We start from the raw sequence: 19,939 nt of genomic DNA, 5'->3' as shown, positions 1-19,939 counted from the left end.
GTCAGAGCTAAATGAACAATGTGTAGTGAAAGGCAGGGCTTGTTTCTATATTCTAACTGTAACTCTGCAGTGCACCAACTGCATGTCTCCCCAGCCTGCTTAGAGGGATTGTGGAGATTAGCAGTCTACTGTACTTAACTGTTTCCAGACTAAAGGCTTGGATATTGAGAAAGCTCCCTGTACCTTTCATGCACAGAAGAAAAAGATCCTGGATCACCTTCATTTTAGTTCATGCTCTGGTGTGTCCATGAAGTTGAAAGTGAAATGATTCCTTGGTGTTAGTTATTGGGGTGGAGACCCCAGAGTCAATCAACAGATTTTATTTCCTAAAGACTTGAAAAGTCCTAGTCTAGCTATAGAAGATAATAACTGTTTGACTAATTTCGCATGCTGGAAAAGTCTACAATGCTTACTAAAATCTATGTTTAATAATAAATGCTAATTAGGTGACCTGAGTATTCTACAGCAGTTGTGGTATCAGCATCAGCAAACTGGAATAAATACAGCCTCAAACTTTTTATTCTTGGCACGGAAAAAACAACGCAGGTGAAGGGGGTGGTGTATGCTCAAAACCAAGAATGTGCATCATTGCTAATACAGTCAGGATTTAATTATGTAGGCAGTAGTCATCCTCCTTTGCTGTTTACCATTAAATGGGTCATTGTTTCTGTTATGATTTCAAGTCAATCTCAAGGATGCATTGCTGCAATCTATCCAGGACAACCCTCTGCTAGTAGTGTCTGTTGCTTTTAAAGCGTTTCTGAAATAAAGAAAACGGTAATTAGGCACCATCAAGTACTGCATGTCTTTATGTCATTCAATAATACTCTGTTTGAGTACCTATGGGTGTAAAAATGAGTGGTTTGAAAATCTTAACCACAAAGGTCTGGTGAACAGACTCTTGTACTGGTAAAGCTGATTTCTGCTTTGCCAGGCTAAAGAAATGCAATAGAAACACAGTTAAATTTGACAGAGATGATTGCAGTATAATTCATTAGTTGCTTTCAAGCCTGTTCCAGGTCCTGGTGCTACTCCTGCTTCTCTCTCTCTGATAGCGTTAATGGGCTCCAGATAGATACGTTAGCTGTGGCTCTCCATTTTTATATGTTATAAAATGGGCACATAATTCAGAAAAATTGTCTGTCTCCACTGAAGAAGGACTCTGAACTAAATTAACGAGCAATGGGTCATAACGAAGGAAGATCTATTGGCAGAACTGCAGAGCCCAGGGAGCACTGCACTAAAATACACCAAACTTGAAGACAGAGCGTGCTTTCAGGAACGCACAATTCACTCAATTATTGTGATTACTTTAAATCAATGGAAGTACTGTGGAGAAGACGAATAAGACAAGTTTAAAGCTTTATCTTAGCAGTCCTTCCCGTGCTGCTTCCAAAAGGAAGTTCTTCAGGAGCCTCTGTCCTGGCTGGCTGGTGTCACCTTGTCCCACTGCCTGAAGTCCTGAACAAATACTCGTGGAAAGTGTAACTGCCACGAATGAACTGCTAGAAAATGTCATCTGTGTAGTAGGTAATAATAACGTGGGTCGTGCTTGTCCCATAGCCACTCATAACCTCTTTCCTCGGGACAGATGTGGATGCAAACAGAGAGCTGCCCTTAACCCAGCCGCCGTCTGCTCACTCTTCGATCGCCAGCGGGAGCTGCCCCGGGACTCCCGAAATGCGCCGGCGCCAGGAAGAGGCCATGCGGAGACTCGCTTCACAGGTACGGAAACATTCGGGATTTTTTTAGGCCTTGGAAACCTGTTGGTTTTAATGGACTCATTTGGAAGGCTTTCTGTCTTGCATCACGCTGCGCACTGGAAAATGTGCACGTTCAAAAGCTTACTGAGAGAGTACAGAGGATAAATTTCTGGAACAAGTTTTATTACCCTAGGAAAGTTATTTCTGTAAAATGAAATTCCCATTATATCAGATACATGTGCTTTTAACTCCAAGAGTGTATCTTTTCCAGCCATTGTACTTTATCATTCCACCGGTGGAAGTGTTAGGAGATGACACAGCTACCAGAATCATTGTTGTTTTCCTTCAGCAGTGAAAGGAAATTGCCAAGTGACCGGTGTTTTGTTTTGAGAGGAGCAGGTAGCATACAGCAGGTGAAGGAGCAGGCTGTGAGCATTACTTCCAGGTGGTGCACTTGGATGGTTTTGGGGGAAAGTCTACAAAACAGATCACAGCCTTTTGAGCAATACACGGATCGTTTGCTGTTACAAGAGAGGATTGTGTACAGCAGTATTGCTTACTGTTGGTAAGCTTTCCAGCTTGAGCTTTATTGTATTACCGAGACTCACTCCTACTTTTCTGATAGTGGGAAGGTGCCATTATATTGCTTTGAAATCCGAGGAGCTTGCTCTTCCTACGCATTTTGAGAGGATGTGAGCAGTTTATGCTTTCCTGTTGCCTGCTCCTACTATGGGGAGGAAAATATCTAGCAGTGTCTTTGTTCTAAATTACTGCCAGGACGTGTTTTGCTTGGCTTTTTGTACCAGATACTGTCTTGTCCTATCTGCTTTCTGCTGCATCCAGATGGCAAAGCAGAGAGCGTGTGATAGCTGTGTAAATAAATATTAAGACTTGATTTTCTTCTCTTCCACATGGAGCTCTTGAAAGGAATGCAGTGGCCAGGCCTGCTTCCATTCAGAACGCATTAGTCATCGTGCTCCTTGTAAATCTTCAGCATTACAGACTACCAGCAAGGCCAGTAAGCGTGCTATCTCTGCTTAAAATGCCTCATCTATCTCGACTTTCTTCCCCTGAGTGCTTCAGTAATCCTGCTGGATACGTAATTGATAAATGGACACAATTTTAGCTTCAGTTTCCTCATGAAAAAAGGTAAGAGAGATGGCTTCTTCAAGCAGCGCGTCACATCCAGCGCACAGATGATGCACTGAAGCTTTTTTGCATCTCTGGTTGCTGGACCAGGAAGAAAATAACAAAAAATGCTCATAGCCAAAAAGTAAGGTAAAAATGGGGTGTTATACCTACAATACCTGTAATACCTTGGCTGCACACCCCTTTAGGAAAGGGCTCTAAAGCCCCATTCATCCCATAGCCAAAAGTTTTTGTGAAACCAATCCCGTGCTTTGCTGTTAGAGCATAACAAATGAGTGAGGAAGATGTAGTACCTCTTGTGCTAGCAGCACGGTTACAGACTTTTGGTGGGATTCTTGATCTCCCAATAAATTTCAACTGCCATAAATGCAGACAGATTCCAGAAATAGCTGTCACTGGCTTCCAAACACGAGGCCTTCCCGAAAAGATCGATGCCAAAGCTGATGAGTTGACCTTCGTGTTCTTGGAATCACTTCTTTTACTCGAGTAGCTGACACAGCATGCAAAACTTCTAAAAAGCTTCACAGTGTTTAGCAAACAGTTACGGGATGAGTCAGAGCAGCAGCGGCAGGGCTTGATTCAGCACTCAGAGACCTTGGGTCTATTCCCAGCTTTGCCGTTAGCCTTGCTGGGCTCCTTGGAGATCAGCATCTCATCTGCCTGCCTGTTTCCCTCCCTATTAATAGCAGAGTGATCCATGCAGCTAATGGTCCTTGGGTGTGTGACGCTGGAAGGATACGTAACGGGGAGGTGGTTGGTGTTCCCAGTTCTAAAAAGCAGTTGTCTTCCAGGTATGTCCTTAATGAAGCCGTGCACTGAAATTAAGCACGTGCTTAAATCCTGATTCACAGCATCACTTCCTCTCACAAAGGGACCTTTTACTGGAAGTGTAGGAGCTTTTTGGGTTTGGTTGTGTTTTTTTCAGCTCCATGTTCCTGCTGATGGTACTTGACCAAAAGCAACAATTTGGTTTCATTGCATCAGACCCTTTTCCAGAACGGCATGTTACAAACGGTAAGCTTGATGGATTATCCAGCCTCAGGAAGGGAAATAAAGGCAAATAAAATGGGTTAGGATGTTTGTCAAATTGATAGCTGGAAGTCGTGTGCTTAGAGCACTCTTAGTAACCTCCTGAGTAGCACAGCTCAGCATCGCCACTGATGAATACTTGCTGTCAACAGCAGATAAATTGATTTGCTTAGAAAGAGCTGTGCCGTATGATGTCCTCCTAGATAAAACAAACACTGACTATTCCAACCCAGCTGTGGTTTTTGAAGTCTCTGAGTGACATTGGGAGCAAAAGAATTACTGACCTGGCAACGTAATTGAAAATCCATTAAAATAACAGTTGGGAGCTCTTTGTGCTGCACAGGATCACCTCATTCAGAAACTCAATCACATGTCTATAACTTGCTTTTGAGAAATCAGGGAAATTTGTTGTTCATTTGAGGCTTTGAAGGTGTTGAAATCTTAAGAAGAGCTACTACACTGAGTGGTCTTGGTAGACAATAGTGAAGCTAGTCAGTTAAAATAATTTAGCTGCCTAATGTGAGTGTCTGATGCCACACACTGCAGCAGGCCTTCTGCGGGACAGTGTCAGAAAACCCTCACATGGGTAAACTAAAGGTTGTCCAAAGTCTAATCTAAAAAAGAAAAAGGAATATCCCTTGCAGGAGAAAGGGAGAGAAGACCATATTCCTGTATCAGTAGCTATGGAATAAAAAACCAATTCCTAATGGCCTACTTAAAAAAGTTTTTGTTCGACTGGCTGCAGAAAAAAGAGCCCAAAGAAATGACAGAAAGCCTGACCCTTGGGTTGGTCTGGTTGGAAAAATTGTTCTTGGACGTGTGTGTTCTGTAGTTGCATTAAGGCTGGAGGCAGAACTGAAGCAGGGAAGAAAGCGTTGACAGTGACGGACAGCCACAATTGTCAGGGATATTTTGGGAGATACAGAACATATGTGAGGAGACAGAGAAAGCCACGTACAGATACTCCACCTCGGCTTGCACTGAAGGGAGAAGGATGTTCTGGGGTTGTGCTGTGGTCATTGTGAGGCAGAAACGCAGATCGTTATGAAAGTGGATTAATAATATACTAAAAGGCTTAAGTAATTGTTGGCACGGGCTCCAGAACGCCAGTGGGAAGCACGCCGTCCCTCTCACCCACTCCGTTCCTGCTGAAAATGTCACTTACCCCAAACTCAGAAGCCGTGTGTTTATGATGACAGAAATGAAAGGTGAACAGTTGCTTTTCCTCCTCTGGATTACTCAGGGTTGTACTTCTCTGTCTATTTTTCATGCAGTAGGTTCGTTGGGGCAAGGGTTGCTTTTAGCTCTTGTTGTCAGAGATGAGCAAATTGTTAATTTTAAAAATAAGTGACTGAAGGCTGCCTAGCAGGAGCGCTGCTCAGGCTGTCTTTTCAGCTCCCTTGCCATGCTGGAAAAGAGCATTATTTTATTGTATTCGTAGAGTAGATTGAAGTTATCTGTGATTTCTAGTTCAGTGTCCATCGGCAAACTATTGGAGAAGAAAAATGCTTAGAAATGAGCCAATTTAGAAAACCGGTATCAGGTGTAATTTTTGTCCTGCAAAAGCTGTGCAAGGAAACAATCTGTGTCCAGCTTGTTCAGGAGCCACCTGATGTTGTCCTCGCCATGGACCCTAGGAGGACAAAAACATCACAAGCAGGCAGAAATCTCTTCCTCCCAGAGGCTGGTGGGCAACCGCTGAGGTTTGTGGTGTCTCAGTCCCCCTCTGATGGGAAACGGAGCCTTTTGTCATGTGAAAAGTGGTCGTGGTAGGAAAGGTTGGACGCTCCTCAAGGTTTGCAGTGAAGGAAAGAAAACAAGGAGCTTAAACTTGAGGCTGCTCTCTTCGTTTTGTCATTTCTCCTCCTAACAGCCCGTCTGACTAAGGTTTTGTAAGCGGCAGCAGGGCGATTACCGCCTTGAAGGATTAGCAGAGAAAATACTGGCAGTACAGTGATGCCGTCGTGTAACATCACCCAGGTCTGTTCTGGCTGCCCTCGTCTCCCAGCTCCCAGTGAGAAGTTTGGGTGTGGACAGAGAGAAGATTTTCAAAAGGGAAAGTTCACTCTTGCTGTCATTCCAGGGTCGCATTCAGGGTTGTGGTTGGCATCGTGTTGAGTGCTGTTGTGTAGACAGGAATGAAGAAGTGTGCCAGGAAACTAGAAGCATCGAGTGCTAAATGACTTGCCATCCATTTCCTCGCAAGGAAAATATGAAGTACATGGCAATTTTAATTGCTTCTTAGCAGAGATTTCTGTGAATCAATTTCCTAATTTATTTTTTTTTAAAGGTAACAATCTAGCTTTCAGGAATGGAGCTGGCAAAATCCCCGTTTTCCTTTTAACTCGTAGGCTTCTCCTGCCTCAGAAGAAGAGGTGAGGCAGCGGAGCTGAGAAATGCTCTGTTGGTCGTGGGGAAGTTGGGGGGCTGGTTTGTGGGACCCCAGCTCCCAGCAGAGCCATCCTTGCTGGGGAAGTTCCCTTTCCGTTTTCCCCCTGTCGTCTGTAGGAGTTTGTAGCACAGAGAGGCCTGCAGGGAAGAAGAACAAGAGGGATTGTCTTGCCAGATCTGGCAAACCCGCAGAAGTCATGAATAAAGCTTCTCAAATTGCAACACCCATCTTGACACTTGCAAATAAAACATTAGCATTTCTGGCAGGGCGCGTTTGGTTAGCCTTTTGTTTTAATCTGTACGCATGTATTATGGAAATCAGTTTACAGGATTCCTGCCTGTATTTCAAGTCAGCCCTCTGACAAAGAGCAGGCTGCCAGTTCTGCAGCAGTGCCAGTGAGTCAAGCTTCAGCTCGGCTCCTTCCCTGCAGTAGGTGCATGCCAGGCTCCTGGGGAGCTAGCCACGGGCAGCTGAGTGCAGAGCTTCGTGTAACTGCTAAACTCGTCTGCTGTTACTGGGTGCTTGTAAACGTACTGCCTGGGACCACAGAATGACTGGAAGGTGAAACTGGAAAAAAAAAAAAAAAAGTTGTGAATGAGAACAGCAGGGTTTTTCAAGCTAAGATCCCATACAAAATACAGCACTCCGCACCTCTGCCATGTTGTGCTGTGTTTTTTCTTCCTTTTTTCTATATATTCTTTCACCCCTTGCAATACCCTTTGACTTAACTTCCTCTGAGCAGGGCTGGTGAGCGGCATGGCCAAGCCACCACGCTGCTGTCCTTGCCGTGCTGCTTTCCTGTCTCCAAATGTTCCCGGATAATGTATAACTTGGGCTGATGCCTCTCAGCTGGAGCGTGACCTTGCTTGTCCAGCGCTGGTCCTTCACCTCAGCAAAACGAACTGAGAGGCGTTCCCACCGGTACGGAAAAATACAGAGCCACAGACATGTCCTGGGTGACCTTTGCTTCTCAGCGAGGGCCACCAGCACCCCCGGGAGGTGAGAGAGCCCAAGGTGAGATGGGTTCAGCTCAAGGGAAGATCCTAACCAGGTGTCCCTTCTGGTTAGGATCACCTTCGCTGTTTTCCCTGGAGGTTTTCTGCGTTACTCACCCAGGATTTTTAATGGATGTGATACACGGTTTAAATAAGCCACTGAACAGCTCTGTTCCTTGGCTCTCTGGCTGTGTCTGGCTGCTCGTGGTAGCAGCACTTAAACAAATGAGCCTGAAAGCCAGTTCGGCAGCACTAATGGATTGTACCCTACACAGAGCAGCTGGTTTGGGAGCTGTGCTTCCACGGCATTAGCTCACTCAGCTGGTGCTGAGCACTGCTGCTGACTTCAGAGGCTCTTCCCCCATCCTTCCAGCCACGAGCCAAAGCGTCACTGCCATTGCTGCGGGCGTATAAAAAGAACAGGAGTCCTCCTACCTTGTGCAGAGGTGGAAGGCTTCGTTACTTCAGAGCCCTGATGCCCTGCGACACTAATGAGTTTCAGAGGGCATTTTCTGGCAAACTCAGCTGTGTAAAAGTAACGAATGTTCCTGATAAACTGGGTCTCCACATCTGCGCACGGTCATGTGCAGTGAATAAAACCCAGCAGCGCTGATTTCCATTTGCGTTGTTACAAGCAGCGCTGTGCCTGGCAGATGGCCTTCTGGCAGGTAAAAGCATGGCACTGAATTTATGTGAAGCTATTTTGCATGGCTCAAAAAGAGATGAATCTTACCAGGTGCAGAAATAGGGTTAAAATGCAATGCCTCCTTGTCCGGCACTGCAGAAGGAAGCTGAGACGTGTCACAGCAGAGGCGTGATGTCAGAGGAATGCCTCTTAGATGGAGGATATTATTTTTCACAAATAATGCCAGAGAACTGCTTAAAATTGGCCTGGCCTATTAAGTAAAAATAACTCCTTTCCCTTGAGCCATCTGCAGCCCCTTTCTCCTTCGATGTGCACGCTGTCCTGCCAGTCTTGCTCCTGTTCCTGGCTGTTATCTCCTGCCCCCCTGGCCTGCCCTCTGCCCCTCCCAAGCTCAGTCTCTTTTCCCCCTCTGCACTTCCCAGGTGATGCCCCACAGTCCCTTACATTTCCCCCACTCCGTGCCCTTTCTGCCCTTTTCCCCCTGCTGCTCTCACGCCGCTCTCCCCCTCCTGCTTCTCGCTGTGCTGGGGAGAGCCGCTTTGCTTTTAGCACACACGTGTCGCCCTTTTTCTTCCAGCAGCTGCTTTCGTAGATCGGATCTATATGAGGAAATCTCCCTTTTTTTTTCCTGATTGCACGGAATTCTTCCTTGCTTTTCTCAGCCGGAGCCAAATCCCTTTCAGATCAGGCCGAGAAACGCCTGTGCGGCACCGGTCGGCTGCAATGGGTGGCTTGGCCTGGAGGTGCAGCAGGCAGGCTGCAGGGGGAACACAGCTCTGCTGCCAAGCCTGGCGTTCCAGAAAGGGTGGATGGGGCCGTGACACAGGCTGGAAGGGCAGACGAGGAGGCAGCATGAACGGTGCTGGTTTTATGAGGCTGAATAACGAGATTTGAGAAGTGGTTGTGGTGGGAAGGAGAGAGCAGGACGGCTGGCGGCACAAAGCTTGGGAGAAGAGGCTTCAGGAGTCCTGCTGGGTGTACCACCTAAAGACTATCTGACCAAATCCTTTCATAATTCTGCTTCAGCACTTAGGGAGATGAGCCACTGTCATTTATAGGTGGGTTCAGCGCTCCCTGACCCCACTGCAGGAGGGGACGGGGCCGTGCGCGCACCGAGCGCTGGCCGCAGGCTGAGAGGCGACGCTCTGCAATCTGCGTCTGGTATTGCTCAAGCCTTGTAACACATAATTAATATTTAAAAAAAAATAAGTTGTCACAAAGCTCACGATAACTGTGTTTCTTTGGTATGCAGCCAGCCAGCAAGACTCTCCAAATTATTTTAGGAACATAGTCCTTACAGGCCGAGTCCTTTATTTTTCCTAAGAGGTGCACGAGATAAGCCGTTGTTTTGGTGCTAAGTGGGGCAGAAGCAGATTTGTGTTCAAAAAGAGAAGAATCTCTGTCCCCAGAACCCACGTTTGGCGTGGAGTCGCTTGCAAGTGATTTCTCGTTGCCAACTTGCAAGAGTTTTTTACACATTTGCACATCGGGGAGGAGCAGGAGGAGCTCTGGCTCTGCAGCACCGCCGGCGCAGCTGGCACGCGAGGCTGCCTGCTTGCGTGACCCCGTCCGTGCTCCAGCATGTGGGATCAGTTGAGGTAAAGCATGCATGATACAAGTGTGAATTACTTTTGAAGCTCTCTTGCAAGCAAGAGAGGAAATGATACAAGTTTGTGACTTTTGGCATTTGGTATTTAATAGAAACAGCAAAAAAGCCTTGGGTTCTCAGCGTGGAGGCATTCAGCTTGCTGAAATTGCATTCTCAGCCCTTTCAGAAATGGCATAAACATGTACATTGAATGGTTCTCTTTATTTAGGTGTTACTTTCCCCATCCCTTGTAGGAATCCACGCCTTTTGCATTCGGATTGCTTACAGGCATTGTGTACCCCGTGTTTGAGCAGATTTCAGTTTAATAGAACTCCAGAGCAAGGAACTTCTCAGCTTCCAGCTTTGTAAACATCATTTAACAAACAACGAGAGCTGAAATAATGGTTTAAAAATATGGGAAGGCCAAGCTGGTGTTTTTGGTGTTTTGTGCTACATGATGACAAAGTTCAAATTGAAAATATGATTAGAAAAACTACGCCTTAAATTGTATCAGACAAAAATAGCGCTTACTGGTGACAACAGCCAGGCGTGCCCGGATCTTTGGAAGAGCAGGCTGTCCCCTGATGATTTCCTTCATTGTAACACTTCCTAGATGAAATGTTTCACTCAAGGATTTAGTTTATGATGAGAGCTGGTTGGAACTTTCTCAACAATAGAGCAAAGCTTTTTAAAGCAAAGAAATTCAACTTTTGGAAAATGAAGCTTTTACTGAGAGCGCACCTTGTTCGATGCAGTGTTCACTTCCAGCCTGAACAGGTTCTTATTTTTCATTTCTTGGATGTACTTCTTGGCTTGTCCAGGTGAGCGAGAGGAGGAGGGACTCATAACACCCTGAATTACGACTAGTCTGAGGAGTGTTATTTCAGATGTAGAGCAAGATCTGGACATGATCTCCCACATCTTAGCAAGGTATCCTAAGCAGCGAGATGGTGCTAAAGGCATTCACCTACTGTGGGGAGAAAGAGCAGGGTTTGAACCTGGTTGGGAATGAGCCCCTTCCGCAGCAGCCCCCCAGTTGTCCTGAAGTCTCCTCCTTTCTTTTTCCATGTGAAACCTGGCCCCATTCCCAAAGGCGGAGCAAGGGAACGATTTGAGACCTTTGAAAGTTTTATAGGATGAGAAAACCGTTTCCCACCCAACTCTGGTTATATAAGCAAAGAGCCTGGTTTCTAACACCAGATTCAGCTTCCAGCGCTAGCTTTTGGCAGCCTCTTTTTGATTTGAAAATTGAGAAAATGTCATGGAGAATAAATAACATCAAGATGAAATTCTGGCGCAGTTGCACTTGTGAGAACATCGTAGTGCCTTTCCTTTAGTTGCCTTTCCAAAGTCTTCCTTGCTTACTGGTTTGTCTTCAGATCCATCCATTAAGCACTACATCTATCATACTGCTCGGGCTTTGCCAATATGTGAATAAATCCAGCCCAAGTATCAAAAACGTGTGTGAAGGGGCTTCAACGAGCTGAGATGTAACTGCACGTATATTCCAGAAGAAGGAAGTGTGTCCCTATAAGTAGCAGTGGCCGTTCTCTGCAGGGGTACTGGCTGCGTCCCCTTTTCCATGACTTGGCTCTTTAGGTTCCTGGAAGAAGTTAGGAAGCCCCTCCTAAAGAGGAGGCCTTATTTTTGTGCCTCTATACATTGTGTGTTGGATTTAAGAGCTCTGCGTGTATAGCAGTTCGGTTTCTGTTCGCAGGAACGTGATACATCAAAGGAAGGCTGCTCAGGACCTCAGTGGTGTGGGATCCCCAAGTTCCAATCCCCAGATAAATGATACTGCAGAAAAGAAATCACTGCCGTTATTATGACTTTACCCGGTGCTGTTCTCTAAGGGGATACATTATATTTTAACTGGCTGGTAGCAAAAATTACGTTATGAATTTGGAGATATCCATTAAAGCTTAAGCACATGTTTTAGGACTTGATGCTCCAAATCGCAGCCTAGCTTTATCATCGCTGCATGCATCACACCTTGTTTTCACTGCAGAAGGAAATTATTTCAGTATATCCCATTGGTAATTTCATAGATTTCTATTTAAAATGAAAAAAAACAATGCTGAGCCAGCAATGTTTGAGGACCCCCAGCCTTATGTTTTGCTTTCTCAGTGCCATCTTCTGCAGCCACATGGTCCGGAGACCGATGGATCCAGCCAGCAGCCAGCAGCCCTGGCCGCATTGCAGAGCTCACACAGCATCCAGAGATACCCAGCAGTATCAGACACAGTTATCAGATACAGAGAGGCCACACAAATCAGGTCCTTGGTTAAAAAGCCCACTCTCCCCAAGTTCAGAAATGTGTTTTATTTTGCAATATTAGTGCGCTGTGCTGCAGCAATGGACAGCACAGGCTTCTTCTCCAGGGCGATGGTGGCAAACTGCCCCTGCCTGCTTCACTCTGATATTTTTGGATACTATCAGTGGCATTTGAAAAGGCAGTGAATGGGAGCAGCACTGGAGAAAAGCTTTTTTTTTGACCTGGCCGACGCTGGCACCAAATGGCCAGGCTGGCACCGAGGATGCTGCTCCCTGCGAGGGACGGGGGGAGCTGCTCGGCAGGGTGGGACTGGAGCAGTCTGCTGAGGGCTCAGCAAGCCAAGAGAGGTCTGGGGGTGTTTTCTTATATTTAAAAAGAAACCAAGAGAATTGTCAGATCGGAGTGCGAAGATAGCACTGGTTTTCTGCAGATTTGAAAAGGCGGGCAGGGTTTGGTGGGTGCTGGCAGACTTGGGAAAAGCAGGTGCCCTCAGAAAAGAGGAAGGTTTCATTTTTATTTTTTTTTCTTGACTTGGTTTTGTGAATGAAGAGTTCTATCGCAGTGGATGAGTAATGTATAGTAAACCTGGCATTCCCTGTTGTTCATGGGAATCTGTCACTTGCAGATGCTACCTTGCTGCAAGGTGCTCTCTTCCAGCTAGTGCCGCATGGCTGCGTCTACAGAGCTTGACGTTTGCAAGCAGCAACTAAAAAGTAAGTTTAAGAAAACAATCACAAGTTATTATTGATGCCAAGTCCTTCCACAGAGCTCGGAGCACAATCCTATCGCTCGGTGCTGTGCTTCTGAGATGTCAGCTACTGTCACTGTCCGTCTCCATGAGCAGCTACAGCATAATTTCATTTATTCCCCGAGTGGCAGGTCCAGTCACTTTTCAGGATCAGTGCCTGTTTTCACCAGCCGATTCATCTGGATCCTTGTCACGGGTGGTTAACGCTTGGTGTTCTCAAAGACTTCGCCTGCCAGAACACATCAGAGCCGCTGGACGCAAAACGCTGCTTTAAACAACTCATCCGCCTCGTGTCTGACGAAGGTGCGCCCTTGTTCCTTTCCTCTCTGCCAGGTCGTCGCCTATCACTACTGCCAAGCGGACAATGCCTACACCTGCCTGGTGCCCGAGTTCGTGCACAACGTGGCCGCGCTGCTCTGCCGCTCGCCGCAGTTCGTCGCCTACAGGGAGCAGCTCCTGCGAGAGCCCCACCTGCAGAGCATGCTCAGCCTGAGGTCCTGCGTCCAAGACCCCATGGCCTCCTTTCGGAGGGGAGTCCTGGAGCCCTTGGAGAATCTGCACAAAGGTATTGTGATGACACCTTTCCCATAGCTCCCACTGCACCTTTTTTTTTTTTTTTTAATATTTTGCTTAGATGCATCTGAGCATTTAAACAAAGCAATAAACTAATCCATCTGTGGTGCAGTCGAAGAGCTGCAGGCAAGAGGTGAGACCTAGAAAAGCTGAGATTATGCCATCATCTGTATTTGGAAGCAAAGGGTTAATCCCTCTTCTGGTGTGCAATTCAGGGCCACAAATGAAATGTTAATGACAACGTGCATTTGACTTAGCTTTCTCGGTTTCTTCCCCATCCCAAATGTGGCCTCGCAGCTCTGAAGGTGAAAACAAGCAGCAATTTCCATGCACAGCTCTGCTTATGGCAATGTGTTTTGATTTACTTATTTAGGGGGTGAGTGTTTTTCCCTTTCCCTGTCATTATTTAGTGGGCTCTTGAGAATTTGAAGCTTTCAGCCAAAGAGCTGATACCATAAAAGTCTATAGACACCCTGTCTAAAGCTTCTAGGGCAACTGGTAACAGGCCATATCCTGATTACTGATTTCAGAGCTTTTTCCAATGCAGCATTGATTTTGTCTCCTTTTCTTTCAAGATGCAACTAATTCGTTGTGACAATCGCTACCTTTAAGATCTCCGCTCGTTGCCATGAAAACTGGCAGAGGGTTGCAGAGTTCAGGGCTGTGTTGTCCTGCAAAATTGCCTCTATCAAAATGGCACGCTCTGAGTTGTCGGCCGCAAAAATAGTTGAGATAATTTTCTGTTATGACCCTGCATATATCCCAGTGTCTGAACCGACGTGAAATAGATGCAGCCTCTACCAGATTCAAAGCCCTGCTGTTCAGATGAGCTCTTCTGAACAAAGCGTCCAAGCCCTGAGCTGCTGAGTCCAACTCGCGTGGTTCTACCAGGCACAAGAACACCCCGAGCCAGCACAGCTCGACAGCAGTTGATTTTCCTGGCATGGAGAAATGTCACTGTAGGAGTAGTGTGGCTACCCTTTCCTACCAACACTCCTGGCAGAGAAAGGACACGTTTAGGAACCGCTGCTCTAAAGGAAAATAATCTGTGGTTATTCCAGGAGCTCCTTGGGAGGCGTTCCAGCTCTTGATTTTAAAGGGTTTCAGAGGATGCTTATTTTTCCTGCCAAGCAGGTTGGCCCTCAGCTGGTCCCAAGTTCTTGGGGGGTGGAAAAATTTTCTATAAAAGTTCTGTTTGCTTTTGGGCTCGGCATTCGACGCAGCTCTGATGGAGCCAGTGATTGGGGCTCTCATCTTTCAACGTTGCTGATGGAGAGTGCTGGCAAGCTGATTTGTACCAAGTGTTTTGTGACAAAATGAACAGTGTCTGGAAATTGGTTTTAAAATATATAACATTTAAGACTCTGTAAATATATCAGCAGGTCTTTTACAAGGTGCTGTTGAAGCTTTAATGCTACTGGGGCAAACTTATTGCATAACCATTAATGGTGAATGTCACCGAGAAACTCAGATTCATGTTTCTCAAATACATTTTTTTGAATCGCCAGGAATCTAAATAATACATAGGAGAACAAAGTTCTGATTCTTCCCCTCTCCCTGCCTTCTCCCCTCTCCCTCAGGCTTTATGAGAAACATGAGATATGAGCATAAAACTCGTGCTCCGTATTCACTCCAGGATTTCAGAGAGTCATAAAGTGTAGTTTCAAGTATATCCAATAAGCTTACTGAAAAGTTAACTGAAAAAGGATCCCTGGCGAATTTACTGCAAAATATGTGTTCTTCGTATGGATATTAACAGCACATTCAGAAATAAATGCAACTTGGTAGCATAAGGCAAGGACAAGATGGGATTTTGGTGTTCAGCGCTACTGAAAGCAAGGTGTTTACGCGTTTCTGCCCTCCCTGGAATACCACAGACGGCTCGTGTTGTCGATGAACATTTTGTGCTGGATTTTTATAGAAAATTTCCTGATGCACTTTACAATCAAAGAGAAAAGCTGATCATCTGTCAGGAATACTGAGCTTTTTTGTTAGCCGGGCTTATCCCTGGTACTTTACAAAGGAGAGACAACATTATACCGATTAGAACCTGTAGTACGTCAGTAGCTTATGCCAACAGTAGCCTCGGATGTCCTATTTCCCACCCATTACTACGTTTATTAGACAAGATTACCTTTGAGAAGATATCACTTGAGCTTAAGATCCCAGTTCACAAGAATATATATCATTAGTTCCAAAGCTCTACTCAGCTCTCAGCATCTGACCTAGAAACACTGGCTTCATTGTATGCATCACTTTGGTTACTGCATTCACCCACAGCAAAAAAAAAAAAAAAAAAAAAAAAAAAAGGTTTAAAATGATCATGACTTGCTTTTTGTGGGATCTGGTTATTCCCCCCAGCTTGTTTATAAAAGTGGTTTTGACTGCAGAGTTCTGATCAAACTCCTTTACAGTGCTGGAAACAGCCAATGTAACCTTCAAAATGTTGTACAGCCAGCCCCACACCTGCAGAGTGATGGCTTACTCTCCTCAAATAATTGTTTTGCCTGTGAATCGGGTTTGCTTTCATTTCAAAACACTTGTCCAGACCTTACTTGATCAATAAGATGAAGTGCAAAAATAAATAAAATAAATAAAGTGCAGACATCAGAATCAGCATAGTGTGGAGGTGCTGGGGAAGTGACTTTCTTGGTGAGCCTTCAAAAATTAAGACAGGCTGACATCAGGTGTGAGCTTAATACCAAAACTACAGAGAACTTCTGATAATGTGCTTATTAAAACTTATCAGAAGGACCTTGATTCACATCAAATAACATCAGACTTTGTGGAAGTGGTAGTTTTTTAAGGATATCTGTTTTACTTGTAGAATATTACATTTTGTATGTCAGAAATAAAATATGTATTTTAGAAGAATGGAAATTGTTTATGTGAGAACCTACCTAGGAATTAGTGTATCATAAGAGAGGGGCTGCTGCTGCATTTGTATTTCTTCTTTAGCAGTGTTTGATGACACTTCAGAACACTGCAGTGACTTTACAGTATATTGTAGTCACATGTTTAGCCTTTTAAATTAATGCCTTTTTTCTTTCTCTTATCTCAGAGAGGAAGATCCCCGATGAAGATTTCATCATATTAATTGATGGCTTAAATGAGGCAGAATTTCACAAGCCAGATTATGGAGACACCATAGTATCATTCCTCAGCAAAATGATTGGGAAGTTCCCTTCCTGGCTGAAGCTGGTGGTGACAGTCAGGACAAGTCTACAGGTACACTGAGTCCAATAATTCTGATAAATTGTTCCGATGTCATGATGGGTGTTGATAAAGATTGTCTTAGTGTATATAGGGATTTGTTTAAGACCCTATATTTTAGGTTATCCCTTTGGCTTTTTTATACTTGGATTTGCATTTCTGTCCCAGACTTTACGGAGTTGCAAGGGTACAATCTGGCATCACGTGTTTGTGCCCATAGATGTTCATCATGTTCAAATGAAATGAATTCATTCAAGTTCATTTCATGTAAGCTAAACTCATGTGAAAAGGGGCTACTTAATCACCAAGCATATTAGGAGACTGCTTGAAAACGTCCTCTCCTCGTTGTGGAAGGGCCAAGGATTGTGCATCTTCATTGTGCAACTGCGTTGGAAGGAGTCGATGTTGGTACAAGTCATTATTCAGCTCAGTTAAGAATATCTTGAGTAGGCGCTGAAGCTCTAGGCTAAATGTTGTTTGGGTTATCCATAAGTATTTTCATTTTAGTTTGCAGCTGAGCAGGTTTTCTTTTTTTTATTATTATTTTTTACCTTCATCCTAGCCTTAGCTATCGTCACCACTCCCTTAGCACAGGATTAAGCCGCCCTTGGTTTGTTGGCTCATCTGAATGGAGCAAGCTGAGAAGCAAACAAAATGACCCAGTTAGGACAGATCTGCTATTTCAACTGTTTCAAAGCAGAGCTGGTTGATTTGCAGCATCAGTTGTGGGAACACTCACACTGAGCTTTTGAGCCAGGAGCCCGGAGGAGACAGACGTCAGAGGGATGAGATGCGCTTGGGATGAGAGCTGCTCATCAGCTGGCCCAGCTGCTCCAGGGAGAAGGACGTGTCTGCGGCTCTACCTGACGCAGAACAGCACCCATTTCTTCATGATTAGCCACTTTTCATTAGCATGGGGCTGTGCAGTTCATTTGTACCGAGGTCCATTAGGCAGTTTTACCGACATCCGCTAATATTTACCGAGCTCCGCAGGTTGATTTACTGTGGTCTGCCTGGCAGGGAGCTGAGCGCTGGCTCCATCTCCATCCAGGCAGCTGCTGCTGCTCGCTGCCTTCGGAGCCGGGAACTGCAGCTGCTCCCTGAGACACTGGGAGGGTTGGGGCTATCTGCTCTTCTGTGCCGTGCTTCTGGGCCACTCACTAGCGGAGTAAATTAAACACATTTTCAAAGAAATCTTTTTATAATGGTAGGTAAATTGCATCTCGATGGCTTGAATTCCTCATTTAATTAGGGCTCTTGCAGCCCTACAGTCTTCACGGTGAGCTTTAGTTTTGCACCGTGTTCACCCTTTGTATTATTTTGGAGAGTTGGTTGCTGCTCCTGAAACTGCCTGGTCCAGCTCCATCACCTCCATCACGTCATTTCTCTCCCCACTTTGCAGTGACAGAGCCCATGACATGAGAACTCCTTTGGAGAGGCTTTCAGTGATTTTGAGGCCATCAAAAACCCAAATCATTGGTGAGCTTAGCAGACAAGAGATACCCTGGACATGGTGTCTTGCAGCAGATAGACCTATTTATTTTGCACTGGAAAGCTGTTATCTGCCCTCACATTTCGGTGCATTTCCCTGTTGATAGCAGCAGAGTAGCACAGGAGGTGCTTTGCTCGGCTTCAGCAACATTTCTTTTGGCCTCAGATCTGTCATCTGGCTGTTCACAGGTCGTTCCTTCTATCGGGCTTCTGAAATGACAGCAGGAGAGATGGCATCTCGGTGCTTGGATGGGGCAGGGCAGGAGTAACAAGGGCACTGCTCCGGGGGATTTTTCTAGACCTTTCCAGGGATGAGGTGTTAGGAACCGTGTCCTTCATTTTGATTTCAGTCATGTCTCACGCAGAAAGTACTTGATTATAGATGAGACCGTGAGGTCCTGAAGGCGCAAACTGCCATTTTGTGTGCTTGCCCTGATGGAGAAGGTCTTGAAGGAGTCTCAAAGGTGCTACTGTAATATGAATTAAGTTTACTTAATGAATAATAAACGTTCCCAGCATGAATATACTTCTTTTTCTTTCTTTGTAGGAAATAATTAAGCTGTTGCCCTTCCATAGAATATTTTTGGACAGACTGGAAGAGAATGAAGCCATAGACCAGGACCTGCAGGCGTACATCCTTCATCGGATACACAGCAGCTCGGAGATCCAGAACAACATCTCGCTGAATGGCAAAATGGACAACACTACGTTTGGCAAGCTCAGTTCTCACCTCAAGACTTTGAGCCAAGGGTCCTACCTGTACCTAAAACTCACTTTTGATCTCATAGAGAAAGGATACCTAGTACTAAAAAGCTCCAGCTACAAAGTAGTGCCAGTGTCTCTGTCAGAAGTTTACCTGTTACAGTGCAATATGAAGTTCCCAACGCAGTCTTCCTTTGATCGGGTTATGCCTCTCTTGAATGTGGCAGTGGCATCTCTGCATCCATTAACAGATGAACATATTTTTCAGGCCATTAATGCAGGTAACATTGAGGGCACTTTGGAGTGGGATGACTTTCAGCAGAGGATGGAGAACCTTTCTATGTTTCTTATCAAACGTAGAGATATGACGCGAATGTTTGTTCATCCCTCTTTTCGAGAATGGCTTATTTGGAGAGAAGAAGGTGAAAAGACCAAGTTTCTCTGTGATCCTAGGTAAGCAGATGCTCTGAGGAATCAGAGCTTCCACGTGTGTTCGTCTCAAAAGCGTTTCGTGCTGTTATCTGAATCATTTCATTTTACCAGGTTGCACATGGAATGAGATTCATCTCACCTGACTTTGATGTGTCTGCTCTGTACATAACTCCAGCTGTACTGGTCTCCTTACAACTTTGTATTGTCCGTGGAAAGAAATAAGTGCTCCCTGGGCACAAAACTGACCCGGCAAATGTAACAGTATTCTTTAGAATGAGATGAGCTGTTCTTCAGAAGGTCCCAGTTGACTAGCTCAGATACAGGCATCTGAGTCATGCTAGGGGTGGCTGCATTTTGGCAGATTAATCCTGCCAGCTCAGTCTGGAGAGGGGAATCATCCTCCGTTTCCTCAAAGGTAGCGAAACCATGTGAAGCGGAGGATAAGGAGATGAAAGATGAACAGTGTGGATACGTCTTTTGCAGTTGGCTTCTTTTTGAAGTCTTGTTCCTCGTAGTCCTGCTATAAATGCATTTTTGAAAGCAAAATAAGGAACGGAATCAGGCTCTTCACAATTTTGGACTGTAAATGCATACGTAATCTCCGTACTGATAGCAGCTGAGTTCCTGGCTTAGCTCACAGAGAACAGAATTTAATCATGGTTAGATTTATATTCTCTAAACCCAGTGATCACTATTAACAATGTTATCTTTGTTTCTGCTGAAGAGTGGAAACAGACACTGACTGTAATTCTAGTACTTTATCCCCGTAAGCTCTGCTCCGTTTTGCTTGCCCATCTCTTCAAATACGATTACAAAAATCAGGGAAACACTCAGATGCTCGGCTGTATCAGGGCATCTCCTGGATCCTGCGACCAGCCTAAAGAAATACGGCAGTATCTGCTGGAACCACATAGCTGATTAGAGCAGACATAGCTGCTAGCACTCTTGTTGTAATTTACCACTTTAAATTTTGTCGCAAACAGGCTACGGTAGAAAAATATTA

The 19,939-nt window shown here is 45.2% G+C and overlaps 1 protein-coding gene across 22 annotated transcripts in view; it reads left to right on the top strand.

Annotated features, from left to right (window-relative positions):
* The window catches only part of TANC2 (tetratricopeptide repeat, ankyrin repeat and coiled-coil containing 2), a 282,832-nt gene that overhangs the window by 213,495 nt on the left and 49,398 nt on the right, over positions 1–19,939 (top strand). For all 22 annotated transcript variants that reach the window (XM_068661136.1, XM_068661140.1, XM_068661133.1 and 19 more), the window contains 4 exons: positions 1,592–1,725; positions 12,859–13,090; positions 16,160–16,326; positions 18,350–18,957. In XM_068661136.1, coding sequence (XP_068517237.1) covers positions 1,592–1,725; positions 12,859–13,090; positions 16,160–16,326; positions 18,350–18,957 — 1,141 coding nt within the window. The remainder of the gene's footprint in view (positions 1–1,591; positions 1,726–12,858; positions 13,091–16,159; positions 16,327–18,349; positions 18,958–19,939) is intronic.

Source organism: Anas acuta, chromosome 25 (assembly GCF_963932015.1).
Source record: "Anas acuta chromosome 25, bAnaAcu1.1, whole genome shotgun sequence".
NCBI lineage: Eukaryota > Metazoa > Chordata > Aves > Anseriformes > Anatidae > Anas > Anas acuta.
This window is presented reverse-complemented; position numbering and strand designations above follow the sequence as displayed.